This window comes from Anomaloglossus baeobatrachus, chromosome 3, assembly GCF_048569485.1.
Source record: "Anomaloglossus baeobatrachus isolate aAnoBae1 chromosome 3, aAnoBae1.hap1, whole genome shotgun sequence".
In the NCBI taxonomy this organism is placed as follows: Eukaryota; Metazoa; Chordata; class Amphibia; order Anura; family Aromobatidae; genus Anomaloglossus; species Anomaloglossus baeobatrachus.
Window position 1 is genome coordinate 558,886,168 of NC_134355.1, and position 15,117 is coordinate 558,901,284.

The following is a 15,117-nucleotide window of genomic DNA, read 5'->3' on the forward strand; positions in this document are numbered from 1 at the left end:
AGAAGAAGAACGAAGAACGAGGAGAAGAAGAACGAAGAACGAGGAGAAGAAGAACGAAGAACGAGGAGAAGAAGAACGAAGAACGAGGAGAAGAAGAACGAAGAACGAGGAGAAGAAGAACGAAGAACGAGGAGAAGAAGAACAAGAACGAGGAGAAGAAGAACAAGAACGAGGAGAAGAACGAAGAACGAGGAGAAGAAGAACAAGAACGAGGAGAAGAAGAACAAGAACGAGGAGAAGAAGAAGAACGAGGAGAAGAACAAGAACGAGGAGAAGAAGAACAAGAACGAGGAGAAGAAGAACAAGAACGAGGGGAAGAAGAACAAGAACGAGGGGAAGAAGAACAAGAACGAGGAGAAGAAGAACAAGAACGAGGGGAAGAAGAACAAGAACGAGGAGAAGAACAAGAACGAGGGGAAGAAGAACAAGAACAAGAAGAAGAAGAACAAGAACGAGGAGAAGAAGAACAAGAACGAGGAGAAGAAGAACAAGAACGAGAAGAACAAGAACGAGGAGAAGAAGAACAAGAACGAGGAGAAGAAGAACAAGAAGAAGAAGAACAAGAACGAGGAGAAGAAGAACAAGAACGAGGAGAAGAAGAACAAGAACGAGGAGAAGAAGAACAAGAACGAGGGGAAGAAGAACAAGAACGAGGGGAAGAAGAACAAGAACGAGGGGAAGAAGAACAAGAACGAGGGGAAGAAGAACAAGAACGAGGAGAAGAAGAACAAGAACGAGGGGAAGAAGAACAAGAACGAGGGGAAGAAGAACAAGAACGAGGGGAAGAAGAACAAGAACGAGGGGAAGAAGAACAAGAACGAGGGGAAGAAGAACAAGAACGAGGGGAAGAAGAACAAGAACGAGGAGAAGAAGAACAAGAACGAGGAGAAGAAGAACAAGAAGAAGAAGAAGAACAACAACGAGGAGAAGAAGAACAAGAAGAAGAAGAACAAGAACGAGGGGAAGAAGAACAAGAACGAGGAGAAGAAGAACAACGAGGAGAAGAACAAGAACGAGGAGAAGAAGAACGAGGAGAAGAAGAACGAGGAGAAGAAGAACAAGAACGAGGAGAAGAAGAACAAGAACGAGGAGAAGAAGAACAAGAACGAGGAGAAGAAGAACAAGAACGAGGAGAAGAAGAACAAGAACGAGGAGAAGAAGCACAAGAACGAGGAGAAGAAGCACAAGAACGAGGAGAAGCACAAGAACGAGGAGGAAAAGAACAAGAACGAGGAGGAAAAGAACAAGAACGAGGAAGAAAAGAACAAGAACGAGGAGGAAAAGAACAAGAACGAGGAGGAAAAGAACAAGAACGAGGAGGAAAAGAACAAGAACGAGGAGGAAAAGAACAAGAACGAAGAGGAAAAGAACAAGAACGAGGAGGAAAAGAACAAGAACGAGGAGGAAAAGAACAAGAACGAGGAGGAAAAGAACAAGAACGAGGAGGAAAAGAACAAGAACGAGGAGGAAAAGAACAAGAACGAGGAGGAAAAGAACGAGAACGAGGAGGAAAAGAACAAGAACGAGGAGGAGAAGAACGAGGAGAAGAACGAGGAGAAGAACAAGAAGAAGAACAAGAACGAGAAGAACAAGAACGAGGAGAAGAACAAGAACGAGGAGAAGGAGAACAAGAACGAGGAGAAGGAGAACAAGAACAAGGAGAAGGAGAACAAGAACATAGGAACAGCAGCAAAGATTTCCTACTAAAATTCATAGATTTTTTTTTCCATTCTCCGAAATAGATATTAAAGGGGGTCTCGAAAAAATAAAAATAAAATATAGTATATAACTTGGAGGGGGAGGGGGGGGTCGAGTGATCTCCTTTAATAATTTTGGGGAAAAAAAAAAAATAGTCGCTATCCATTATATATAGTGTGTTTAAATTAAAAAAGTGTAAAGTAAGAAACAAGGGAGGAACGATGTGCATGTAGGTTTATATTTCATATTGGTTTAATAAATCCGCTCTATTATCCTTGCAAATCAAATACAATATTTCTCAAGAAGGTGGAAACATACATTAACAGATTGTAACCACCCACCTATAAAACCTGCAGAAAGAAAATACATATAGTTTACATTCTGTTAACAGGACTATTATATTCCATCACGTAATATCACGCCAGAACTTTGGTCACAGATATAGCTTTAAATATATCATCACAATAACAGAGACATTCAGACTTCTACTACAGTCACACTTTAGAACATAACCTGAATGGAAGCAAAAGAATATGTGCTACCAAGATGAATGAATGGTACTACCGCATGTGCCTGTAGGGACATGTAATAGGGAAAACAAAACATGCACATGGTGGGTCCTGATGGTTTAGACATTGACGTAAGGGCTTATATGGGTTCCTACTAGTTGGAATCTAGATGCAGGGTCAAAACTGAAATTAAAGAATACTGTCTTAGGCCATGTGCGCACTAGAAAGTGGCTATTTCTTAGGAAAAAAATGGACCCTCTGAAAGAATCCCGCATCCGCGGTAAAAAAAAAACCGCACAAAAACTGCATGCGGTTTTGCCACGGTTTGTTGCGTTTTTTTTTGCAGATTTGCCACAGATTTTCTGCAAGTTGGTCCCTGCGGATTTTTACCAATTATCTATGGCAAAATCCGCAGGTACTTGCAGAAAAGAAGGGACATGCTCATTAATTCCGCAGCGGAACATCCGTGGGTATAAATAAAAAAACAAACAAAAAAAAAAAAAAACCAACCCACAGTGTGCGCAAAGCATTTTTTTCAAACACATAGGTTTTGCTGGGGAATTGAGTGCAGCAAATCCGCAGCGTACGCACATGGCCTTAGGGTTCGCTCACAATAGCAATAACGTTTTATCAGATAGCACTTGCTCCAATGTTATATTATATAGAGCAGTGCTGACCAGCATTTTTTATTTCTGATGCAGATTCAGCATGAAAAAGAATTGCTGCATGCCGCGATTGGCAGCGTATATCGGACAGCGCGCACCCATTCAAGTCAATGGTTGCATGCAAAGCATCAGAATGTGCTCATCTAACATCCAAGTACAGTCTGATACGCAGACAATGGAAAAGATGGAGAAATTAATCTCTACATCTTCTCCCTGTGCTCAAGTTCTTGTATATGAGAGAATTGGATCTTAGTGAATGACACTTGGCTTACACTCGCAGCAGAGTCTGAGCCATGTCATTGCCATATCGTGTCTGATTCTCTCGCATGAGAGAATCATCGGATGCTATATGCTAATGTGAGCATACCCTAAAGGCCCTGTCACACACAGAGATAAATCTTTGGCAGATCTGTGGTTGCAGTGAAATTGTGGACAATCAGTGCCAGGTTTGTGGCTGTGTACAAATGGAACAATATGTCCATGATTTCACTGCAACCACAGATCTGCCAAAGATTTATCTCTGTGTGTGACGGGGCCTTAAGGCCTCTGGTAGGAAAGCTGTGGCACTGTGGATCTGTGCCAAATGAACATTTTCAAAATCTAGTTTGCTGCTCAAGCCCTGCTCATTAATATGCTACAGTTCCATCAGGGTTTTCAGGGGCCCACCAACAGAAAATAGGTCAAAATGACCACTGCTTTTGTAAATGGAAGCCGCAATGCTAGTGTGAACAGACCCTTACTGCTAAACAGTCCCCAAAAGTTGCTGAGCTTCCATGGCAGAGCATCGCATTTGCCCCTCCTCCTCCCACAATGAAATCACATACAGAAATATGTAACCAAAAATGCATACAGGAATAAAGCAAAATAGCTACAATTATACAACATTGTGCAGATTTTACTTATGAAATGTTGCAAAAAAATTAATATTTTTCTTTATACATAGATTTCTAATGTAAACAGTCAAAGATTAAAAGCACATTCTGCTTCGAACCAGTCTTTGCTGTGCAACAATGACACCTCAGTGGTTTTGGCCTTGCAGACTGGCCAGTGCAAATGATAGAAAAGTAGGAAACAATGTTAAAGAGTTATTCCCATCAGATATTGTCAGTAAGTGCTTGGAAATAGAAGCAATTTTGAAATGTATTGCTTATTAAAAATGTCAGCCATTCTTGAGAGCTAGTAACACTTTTCTCTTGTTTACAACTTGTTGCCTTGGAGACAGACCACCACTGCTGCTAGAACATGTGCAGTGATGACAAGCTCTTTTCTATTCAGCTTGTAAGCGCAGTTTTGAAGTAAGCCATGATCGCTGGAATGGCCTGTTACCTCCGCCAGCTTTAGTGTAGTGCTTACAAGCGTGACAGCAGCAATGGTCAGTGTTATTGGCAACAAGCTCGAACAACTGCAAATATTAATAACCAGTAAATTGCAAACGTGCTGGTTTTAACAAGCACTGAAAAGATTCATCCACAAAGATAGGCTATTGTAATATCTCAGGATGTGAATACTTCCCTGTGTTATAAGGATAACTTATAGAGTCTGCCCTGGTGCTATATTATATTCCCCCCTGTACATGTTGTAATGCCTTAGTAAAGAGAAGTATAGACATAACTATTGATGGCTGCCAAGTTTCCCATAAAGGTAAATGCACACAGATTATTTTTTCAACGTGGATTTTGAAGCAGATCAAAATTCAAAAGCAACATTAATAAACTCCATGTGAACATACCCAAAACACAGGCTCGGCCTGGCCAAATATGCATCTTATCGGCCAGCCTCATATTGCCATAAGTGGCTACTCAACACCCTGCCTAGTGTATCTGGAAAGCTTAGAATGACTTTTAGGCTGTCCCAATATGCGGCAGGTTATTGGCAAAGTGCATAACAATTTGCAGGACCTGCTCAGAGATCAATGTGGGTCCAGACAAGCCTAATAAATGAACAAATGACTATTTAACAGCTTTTTATAAGAAAAAAAATATACAATAGGGTACAAATAGCAGACTTGTAAGTAAAGAGACCTAATCAAGATTAAAGATTACAAGGTTCTGACATTTGAAACATGTAAGTGCAGTCTGTTGGACACGGTTGGTATTTGCCATACAAAATCAATGGAGACATTGGTTGGTATAATAAATGGAAACCCCATCACAAGTATGGACATAGCCTAAAAGACCAGTCACTAAACACAGCCATTATGGTGGGAAATATTATGGTTTCTGCAAGTCTACAAAAGTAATACATTTCAAGGTCAGATAATATCTTCTACTTCTGTAGACAATTCATGTAAATGTTGGGAATATTTAATAACATTAGAAAATTAAAAAAAAAAAAAAAAAGAATATTGCGTTGTGTGACCAGCCATTTATAGCATGTGGCTGCTTATTTTAGCGTTTTAATTTATGCTGCCTTTCCCTCCTCACAATATGGATTTTACTGGGGAAAGAAATTGTGGCATACTAGATGCCAATGGAAATTTTTCATAGAACAATTCCTTTTAAGAAGATCAATTTTACATCATTTTGTTACTTCATTACTCCTGCGACTTACAGTACGTGATGAACTGCATAAAAGCTTAAGTTCTCACCAGGATTGAATATTAAGCCAAAACTTACAAAATTGTTTGATAAAATTGATTGAAATCAGAGGTTCAAATTTGTTACAGAAGATGCACCAATTATATGAGATACCCCCTAGGTGATATATTACATATTGGATCATTGGAGGGTACTAATTGTCAAATCCCAACCAACCAATACGTTTTAACAGTACCCTATTGATTTTCTTGCTACGACTCCTTTAAAGACTGCAACAGAGACTTATGAAATTTCTATTGGGTCTTATCTAAAAGGAAGCGGCCCTTCTCTACCCATTCCATGAGAAAAAAATATATTATATATATATATATATATATATATATATATATATATATATATATATATATATATATTCTGAGACCAGATATTTTAGGTCTACTTTTTTTTAGTGTTTTAAAATTTGGTTGTAGATAATTTTTTTTCTGGCATTTTTCTCCAAAAGTCTTCCAAAATGCATGGACAAGAAGTAAAGGAAAAAAAAAATTATATATTTAAAATGATCCAAAAATACCATTGATTATACAGAAGGACTTTTAAACATGCAAGATCAAAAAATTATTGTTTTAAAATGATGCATGATGGATGTTCTACAGAAATGTAAGCGTGCTCTCATTCGTAGGATTCTGTGTAACTTCTTTTTAATAACCTAAAACAGGAAGCCTGTTGAGGGCTAATTTGGAAGATATTAAACATTTTAGTTTTGTCCGAACAACTGATAAAAAGAAAAAAAAAATTGCAATAAATGTCAAATATTAAAACATATAGCATATATAAATTTCATCTGTTTAACCTACTTACGGCCTCATGCAGACAGTCCTACCAAACTGAACTTACAGCCCCATAAAGGAGCTATAGAGTTTTGATCAGTAAAGCCATATGTAATCTGAGATATACCTTTAAACAGTGACACAATATACCTGTCCGAACAAGGCCTTAAAAAGGGTTGCTCCATTACTTTTTAGAGTACAGTCACATGGCCATATAAGGCTAGTTTCACACATCCGGCTTTCACCACTTCAGTACAGTATGATACAGTACAATGGCAGCGCGTCAACTTCCAGGTCACATGCTCCGGTCACATGACAGCATGTGACCGGAGCTTGTCGCGCTGCCATTGTACTGTATACACTGTACTGGAGTGCGCCGAATCCGGCAAACCGGCAAAAAGCCGGATGTGTGAAACTAGCCTAACACGTACAACAATTGCATCACAATGCTTGGGACTGGCTGGTGGCTCTCCTGACGTGAGTGTGATAGCCACACAGAAATACATAGATATGCTCAGGTCAGGAGAGTCGCCAGTCCGGGCAATGTAATGGTTGTCAGTGTTATACGGCTGTGTGACTGCACTCTTATACTGAGGACCTCACCTAGGTTTATGCCATCAATATATCGTGTTAGATCTGGAAACCAGCACTACCACTAATCATCTGGTTTTGGATGTTAGCAAAGCCGAACAGCACAGCTTCATCAACTGTTTAGCAGTCACAGCCGGGTACTGCATTTTCACCTGTATCCAAATGAATGGGAGTCGATCCACAGTACCCGGCAGCCGCCGCTACACAGTAGATGGAACTGGGTTTTTTATCTTCACAATGAACATCCGCCCACCAGCAGCTTCAGGAACAGCTGATCAGTGGGAAAGATAAACCCGTACGATCTGATATTGAGGACCTATTCTGAAGATAGATCATCAATATAAATGTATTGGAGCAATACTTCAAATAGGATTTGTTATCAGATTGTACAATACAAACTGCATACATTATTAACTATCAGATCAGTTGGATTATAAGATCAGATTTATTTTTTCTTGCTTTACAATATGTGTTATTAGTCCGGAGGCAGCTATGACCACGGATAATTCTGACGCACAATCCTTCCCGATCACTGAGAAGATTTCTCTCACTGACTGGCCAACACTGACCAGACCAGAGCAGGACAGACATCACTAAAATAGGACCAATGCTGCAGGTGCTGACTAGATGAAGGACTTCTCGGGTAATGTGGTTACTTCAAAATGTAGTAGAGTACATACAGTGTGTGGGCTGCATGTACATATACATACACACAGCAAGCTGAGGGTGCATGTAATGTGGAAGTGTGCGCTGTACAGGGAGTGTATATACTGTGTGCACTATAAAGCTGTATGTGTTTAAGGGTATGTGCGCACATTGCGTTCTGGCTTGACAAACAATCTGCGTTTTGTCACTGCATGTGCGTTTCAAAAAGCATCCAAAACGCTGCGTTTTGGATGCGTTCTGGATGCTTCCTCTCCCTTAGACAGGGAAAAGCATCCAAAAACGCACAAAAGAAGTGACATGTTGCTTTTTAGAACGCATCGATTGTCAAAAATTTGGCATCCAAAACGCTGGGTTTTAAAAAGCAACGTGCGTATGGAATTTGCTTAATTCTCATAGACTTTGCTGGGGACGCAGAACGCATGCATTTACGATGCAGTTTAAAACACTGCGGAAACGCATGAAAAAGCACAACGTGCGCACACAGCCTTATACACATTGTGGAGAAACACTAAAGATCTATTACCGCCTTATTCTACCCTAGGCCATAACAATTAGTGATCCCAATCTCTCCAACATCACAGAAGTTTTCATTATCAGGAAATTTTCATATTTTTAGCTATCTAAACCTGGGGTGCATCTTATAGTAAGACATGTCCTAAATGGTGGGAATAAAATACGGAAATTTCCTAGACCTGATGAGGCTGGTGTACCTTGAAATTACATGTCAATTTAAGAATTCCAGAGCCAATGTGCACACGGTGTCTTTTCTGCTCCAAAACCACCTTGAAAAACTGTGTGAAAATAGCCAATAAAATAATCATTGTATAAGTCCTGCTATAGCCCATTTTAATATTAAGCAGGGAAACTTTCATGAGATATAAACAGCCATTTTTCCATAAAATATTTAAGTACACTAGTTTCATCAAGTCTAAGGGGTACTTTGCACACTACGACATCGCAGCTGCGATGTCGGTGGGGTCAAATCGAAAGTGATGCACATCCGGTGTCGCTGTCGACATCGGAGTATGTGAATCCTTTTTACTACGGTTAATGAGCGCAAAAGCGTCGAAATTGTATCATCGGTGTAGCGTCGGTCATTTCCATAATTTCGGAAGGACCGATGTTACGACGATGTTCCTCGTTCCTGCGGCAGCACACATCGCTGTGTGTGAAGCCACAGGAGCGAGGAACATCGCCTTACCTGCGTCCCGGCTGCAATGCGGAAGGGAGGTGGGCGGGATGGTTACGTCCCGCTCATCTCCGCCCCCCTGCTTCTATTGGCCACCTGCCGTGTGACGCCGCACGACCCACCCCCTTAGGAAGGAGGCGGTTCGCCGGCCAGAGCGACGTTGCAGGGCAGGTAAGTGCATGTGAAGCTGCCGTAGCGATAATGTTCGCTGCGGCAGCTATCACAAGATATCGCAGCTGCGACGGGGACTATCGCACTCGGCATCGCTACCATCGGCTTGCGATGTAGTAGTGTGCAAAGTACCCATTAGACATAACGTATGCACCTCATATTGTACCATCTGGTGACAGATCTGCTTTTATACAGATGATCTAGAACAAGTGCAATGGTCAAAAAACAAACTAGGAAATCTGGTGAAAATAGGAGGCATCGAGGTATAGAATATATAACTTTACTTCAGACCAGTCCCACATGGAAGCCCTCTAAATAAATGATTTCACATCTTTTCAAATGAACAACAATCTTGGCAAAATTCCTATTGCCCATGATAGCCGATTTATACATATATTCTGATCTCCATATAGATATACATCTTTTGTATTTACATGTAAAAATAAAACTGGCACTCTGATACAATATAGAGGAATCTTTCAGTGGGGCAGCTACACCCACGCCCCCCAGAAGCAGTGTCATACATTAATTCATTGGCTTCTATAATCAAATATATTATCCACATCTTTATCTTCTCTGTATACCTCTATTTAAAATATATTTTCAATCAAAGTGGATTTGATATAGATCTTTGGTGCATTGCAAGTGAACCAAGCGAGCCGGGTGACATGTTAGAATACAACACAGCACTGCCACCATTTATAGAAATTACCCCTTTCAGATTTGGAAACTTCCCATTTGTAGCGAGCCGTCACCTCTACAGCGAGGTCTTCATTTTTGGGGGCTAATGCCGCATGTGGATTGTCAACAGTATGTAAAGAAGCTAATATTGCGGCAGCACTATGTGGATTAATGTTCTTGAAGTCTGACTCCGCTTTAAGGGACAGAAAACTACTGAAATCTCTTGTACAAGGAATTATCGCACAAAATGGCTCAATTGCACTGTAAGAATATGCCAGGATCACATTATCAGAGAGCACTCTTGAATAAGACACAATATGTGCGCTTGTGACTGGAGAATCGCATTGCTTTACAGGGGTAACGCATGTTTACACCTTGATTGTTCAGAAAGTAAGGCTGGTTTCACACTGCTCACTTTCATGGTCTAAGTAAAAACCATGATGTCCGGACCGGCTATGGGACTCCAAACCCAAAAGGCCGCTTAGATTTATAGGAGACTGACAGCTTTGGGTCAGGAGACACGGGGCTGCTCCAGACATCGCAGTTCCTAATTGGAGCCTGAATGTTAAAGAAGTGTGAAACCGGCCCATGGAGGCCTTATAATGGGCTACCCAGTGCCTCTTTGTCCAAAATCACATGAAGTGGTAACTGTAAGACCACACACACACACACGACCACACACACACACACACACACACACACACACACACACACACACACACACATTCTCGGGACCCCATCATTCCGGATTGCTGGATTAGGCTAGGGTTATACAGATAGTGATCGTGGCCAATTAATATGCAGCGCTCGTCTGTATAAAATAACATGTCTTTTAGTGCAATTATACATACAAAGCTGGTTTTCAACAACCATAACATGGCTGCTTTTTTAGGGGCCCTATAACAGGTGCATATTTGAATCCCCCCCCCCCCATCACCCTTTCAAGTGAGTTTTGACCACTGTAAGGTTTTACGGGTTCAAGTTTGTTCCCCCCTCTTTTTTACAGTAATATATTAAATCACGGCACTGTTATAATCCAGTTTTTACAATCACATGCAATTTTATATGCCAAGAAAAACCCATAGGGTTAAATTCATATAGGCATTTCTGCAACTTCAGGCAAGTTTTGTTTAAATGCATAACCCATAAGGGGCTATAGAGAGGGCAAAGAAGGTCTGTGGGGCAATAACCACAAAAAAATTAAAAACAAAAAAATAAAAAAAAAAAGGCTGAGCACAGCATCTTTAACTGCACAGTGGGCATGAGTTTTCATAAAAAAAAAAAAATCACGCATTCTCTTTGCTTGAGCTGTGGAAAAAATAAAAGCAGCTAGGCAACGCAGGAACGTGGCTTAAAAAGGTCCCAAGCCATAAGCCACAGCCACAATACATACACATACATAACCCCCCTCCCCACATACACTGGATTTATTAGGCTTTTGGACGTTGTACACCAGATGGAACATTAATACAAAAATTTGGTGTACATTTGTTGCTTTAATTTTCCAGTCAGCACTTGCACATATTGTGTCTTACAGAGTGTCCCTATACAACGAATTTACAAGTTATCACATTTTATTTTCATAGTGAAACGTGCGTTCCATTAACCATACATAGACTTCATGGTATGGTTAAGTAGAAATGATGGAGTAAGACACGCTCACTTTACTTTGCTCTTCCCTCCAGTAACATAAGATGAACAAAGATTAAAAAATAAACAATAAACAAAAATTATAGCAGTACCAATCCAAAAGTGCAACTCTACTCTCCCTAGGAAGAGGGTTGTAGATTTTGGGAAGAGGCAATCTGTTGCTTCCACGTTTAATCTTTAGGAAGCCGTCAAAAAAAAAAAAACGGGATGATGCAAAAAGTAGGTGGTAATAAGGATGAATCTGAGTTGTGATGGAGTTTTTATTTCTTTCGCTCCTGAGTGCAGCGTGGACAGAACCTGGGGGGAGAAAAAAAAAATTACTCTGTGAAAGGGGTAATAAAGGGGTTAGTAGGACTCTCACATTCATGTCTGTAGGACTTGCAGAAATTCATTAACTCATTTACTAGCTACAGAAAGAGCCCCATCCAGGCAACAAATTTTAGCTACAGAAATGACCCCATCCAGACAATGATACAGGTAACATAGCTTTGAACCGTGTTAGCCAGTAGAGATTAAAAAAAAAAAATTGGTTTAAAATAACTGAGTCCTCAGTGGTTGATACCTTTTAATGGCTAACTGAAAAGATGGTAATAATAGCAAGCTTTAGAGACTGCTCAGGTCTCTTCATCAGGCTCAGTATAATACAAAATCTGAAGAGTCACATATTTATACACAACAGGACATAGAATAGTGCAGTAAATAAGACAAGTTATGTGAAGCAGAACAATCAGTATAGCAAGGGGACAAAAAGTTGTGGGAGTAAATATTGCAGCAGTTCATAGAGAAGGAGTGTGAAAGTTTTATTGACCTCTTGAGGTCTGGTCCAGAGCTGTGATGCCCCAGATGGTCTGATGACCTTTGACACATTCAGAGCAGGAATGAATGCGTCACATGGGTTCGTCACATGGATTCATGTCTTTTTACATCAATTAAGAAATGTGCTCCTCAGAGCATCTGGGGCATCACAGCTCTGGACCAGACCCCAATCAGAGGTCAATAAAACTTTCACACTCCTTATCTATAAACTATTAAGCTGGGTTCACACATAGCGACAGCAACAACGACGTCGCTGTTACGTCACCATTTTCTGTGACGCAACAGCAACCTTGTAAGTCGCTATTATGATCGCTGCTTAGCTGTCAAACACAGCAGAAGCAGCAGCGATCATAACGACACACGTCGCTGTGCTACATGTGCAGAGAGCAGGGAGCCGCGCACACTGCGTAGCGCTGGCTCCCTGCACTCCTAGCTACAGTGCACATTGGGTTAATTACCCGATGTGTACTGCAGCTACATGTGCAGAGAGCAGGGAGCCGGCACTGGCAGCGAGAGTGGCGGACGCTGGTAACGAAGGTAAATATCAGGCAACCAGAGAAAGGTCTTCCCTTGGTTACCCGATGTTTACCCTGGTTACAGCTTACCGCAGCTGCCAGATGCCGGCTCCTGCTCCCTGCTCGCTTCATTTCGTTGCTCTCTCGCTGTGACACACAGCGATGTGTGCGTCACAGCGGGAGAGCGACGACCAAAAAAATGAAGCTGGACAATCAGCAATGACCGGCGACCTCACAGCAGGGGCCAGGTCGTTGCTGGATGTCACACACAGCGACAGCGGCGGGACATCGCTGCAACGTCACAGAAAATGGTGACGTAGCAGCGACGTCGTTGTCGTCGTCGCTGTGTGTGACACCACCCTTAGTATTGACTGCTACAATTGATTGTCCATTTTCCATACTGATAGTTCTGCTTCACGTAACTTGTCTTTTTTACTGCTCCATTCTATGTCCTGTTGTGTATAAATATGTGACTCTTCAGATTTTGTGTTATACTGAGCCTGATTAACAGACCTGAGTAGTCTGGAAAACTGCTATTACCTTTTTAATGGGTAACTGAAAAGATGGTATCATCCACTGAGAACTCTCAGTTCTTTTAAACAATTATTTTCCCATCCAGACAACGGATTTTAGCTGCAGAAACAAACCTTCTACATGTGAATATACTCGAGGATGGAAAGGATAATGACTGATTGAGAAGCAATTGACAGTAGGTAAAAAGTAATACTCATCATTTCTATTATAGGAGATATATCAGACAATTGTAAAAAGGTTGAGCCCCATTAAAAACCCATATACATCATATCCCCCTCTCTATGTATGGTGGGGAAAAAAAAAATTACTAAATAGCAGTGTCAACGGAGAAGGTTACACTGCAGCTTATGTAACTTAATAGTTATATAAAAGCAGATATTACTAAACTGTTAGCAAATGTAAAACGGTCATCCTTACCATTTTCCTTTTGGCTTAGTGGTGAGATGTACACAGGCAAAGTGAAACCATTCAATGGGACACTAAAGACAAATGATTTTGTGTTACTATGATCCATGCCTAAATTATATATTTTTTTGTTTTCTTTTGCAATATATCTATCTATCTATATAATAAAAAAAAAAACAAAAAAAAAAAAAAAAAACGAAACATGTTCCTTTGGTAGGCAGAAGACTGACACTATTGTGCTCATTGATATAAAATTGATAAAAAAAAAACAAAAAAAACCCCAAAAGAAGGGAATTTTGTTTACTGACCGTAAATTCCTTTTCTTCTAGCTCCTATTGGGAGACCCAGACAATTGGTGTATAGCTTCTGCCTCCGGAGGCCACACAAAGTATTACACTTTAAAAAGTGTAACCCCTCCCCTCTGCCTATACACCCTCCCGTGCATCACGGGCTCCTCAGTTTTGGTGCAAAAGCAGGAAGGAGGAAACTTATAAATTGGTCTAAGGTAAATTCAATCCGAAGGATGTTCGGAGAACTGAAACCATGAACCAAAAGAACAATTCAACATGAACAACATGTGTACACAAAAGAACAACCAACAGCCCGAAGGGAACAGGGGCGGGTGCTGGGTCTCCCAATAGGAGCTAGAAGAAAAGGAATTCCATTGGGAGACCCAGACAATTGGGACGTCCAAAAGCAGTCCCTGGGTGGGTAAAAGAATACCTCGATAAAAAGAGCCGAAAAACGGCCCCCTCTTACAGGTGGGCGACCGCCGCCTGAAGGACTCGCCTACCTAGGCTGGCATCTGCCGAAGCATAGGCATGCACCTGATAGTGTTTCGTGAAAGTGTGCAGACTCGACCAGGTAGCCGCCTGACACACCTGCTGAGCCGTAGCCTGGTGCCGCAATGCCCAGGATGCACCCACGGCTCTGGTAGAATGGGCCTTCAGCCCTGAAGGAATCGGAAGCCCAGAAGAACGGTAGGCTTCAAGAATCGGTTCCTTGATCCACCAAGCCAAGGTTGACTTGGAAGCCTGCGACCCCTTACGCTGGCCAGCGACAAGGACAAAGAGCGCATCCGAACGGCGCAGGGGCGCCGTGCGAGAAATGTAGAGCCGGAGTGCTCTCACGAGATCTAACAAGTGCAAATCCTTTTCACATTGGTGAACTGGATGAGGGCAAAGAAGGGAATTTTGTTTACTTACCGTAAATTCCTTTTCTTCTAGCTCTAATTGGGAGACCCAGACAATTGGGTGTATAGCTACTGCCTCCGGAGGCCACACAAAGTATTACACTTAAAAGTGTAAGGCCCCTCCCCTTCTGCCTATACACCCCCCGTGGGATCACGGGCTCCTCAGTTTTAGTGCAAAAGCAAGAAGGAGGAAAGCCAATAAACTGGTTTAAGCAAATTCAATCCGAAGGAATATCGGAGAACTGCAACCATTCAACATGAACAACATGTGTACACAAAAAAAAACAGGGGCGGGTGCTGGGTCTCCCAATTAGAGCTAGAAGAAAAGGAATTTACGGTAAGTAAACAAAATTCCCTTCTTCTTTGTCGCTCTATTGGGAGACCCAGACAATTGGGATGTCCAAAAGCAGTCCCTGGGTGGGTAAAATAATACCTCGTAATAGAGCCGTAAAACGGCCCCTTCCTACAGGT

General features: G+C 41.4%; 1 protein-coding gene across 1 annotated transcript in view; it reads right to left on the minus strand.

Moving 5' to 3' along the window:
• Positions 1–1,929: 1,929 nt before the first annotated feature.
• ING5 (inhibitor of growth family member 5) overlaps positions 1,930–15,117 on the minus strand; it is an 80,308-nt gene continuing 67,120 nt past the window's right edge. The window contains exons 7-8 of the mRNA XM_075340846.1: positions 13,467–13,528; positions 1,930–11,481 (exon numbers count right to left, since the gene is read on the minus strand). Of these exons, the coding sequence (XP_075196961.1) occupies positions 11,445–11,481; positions 13,467–13,528 (99 nt within the window). The 3' untranslated portion in view covers positions 1,930–11,444. The remainder of the gene's footprint in view (positions 11,482–13,466; positions 13,529–15,117) is intronic.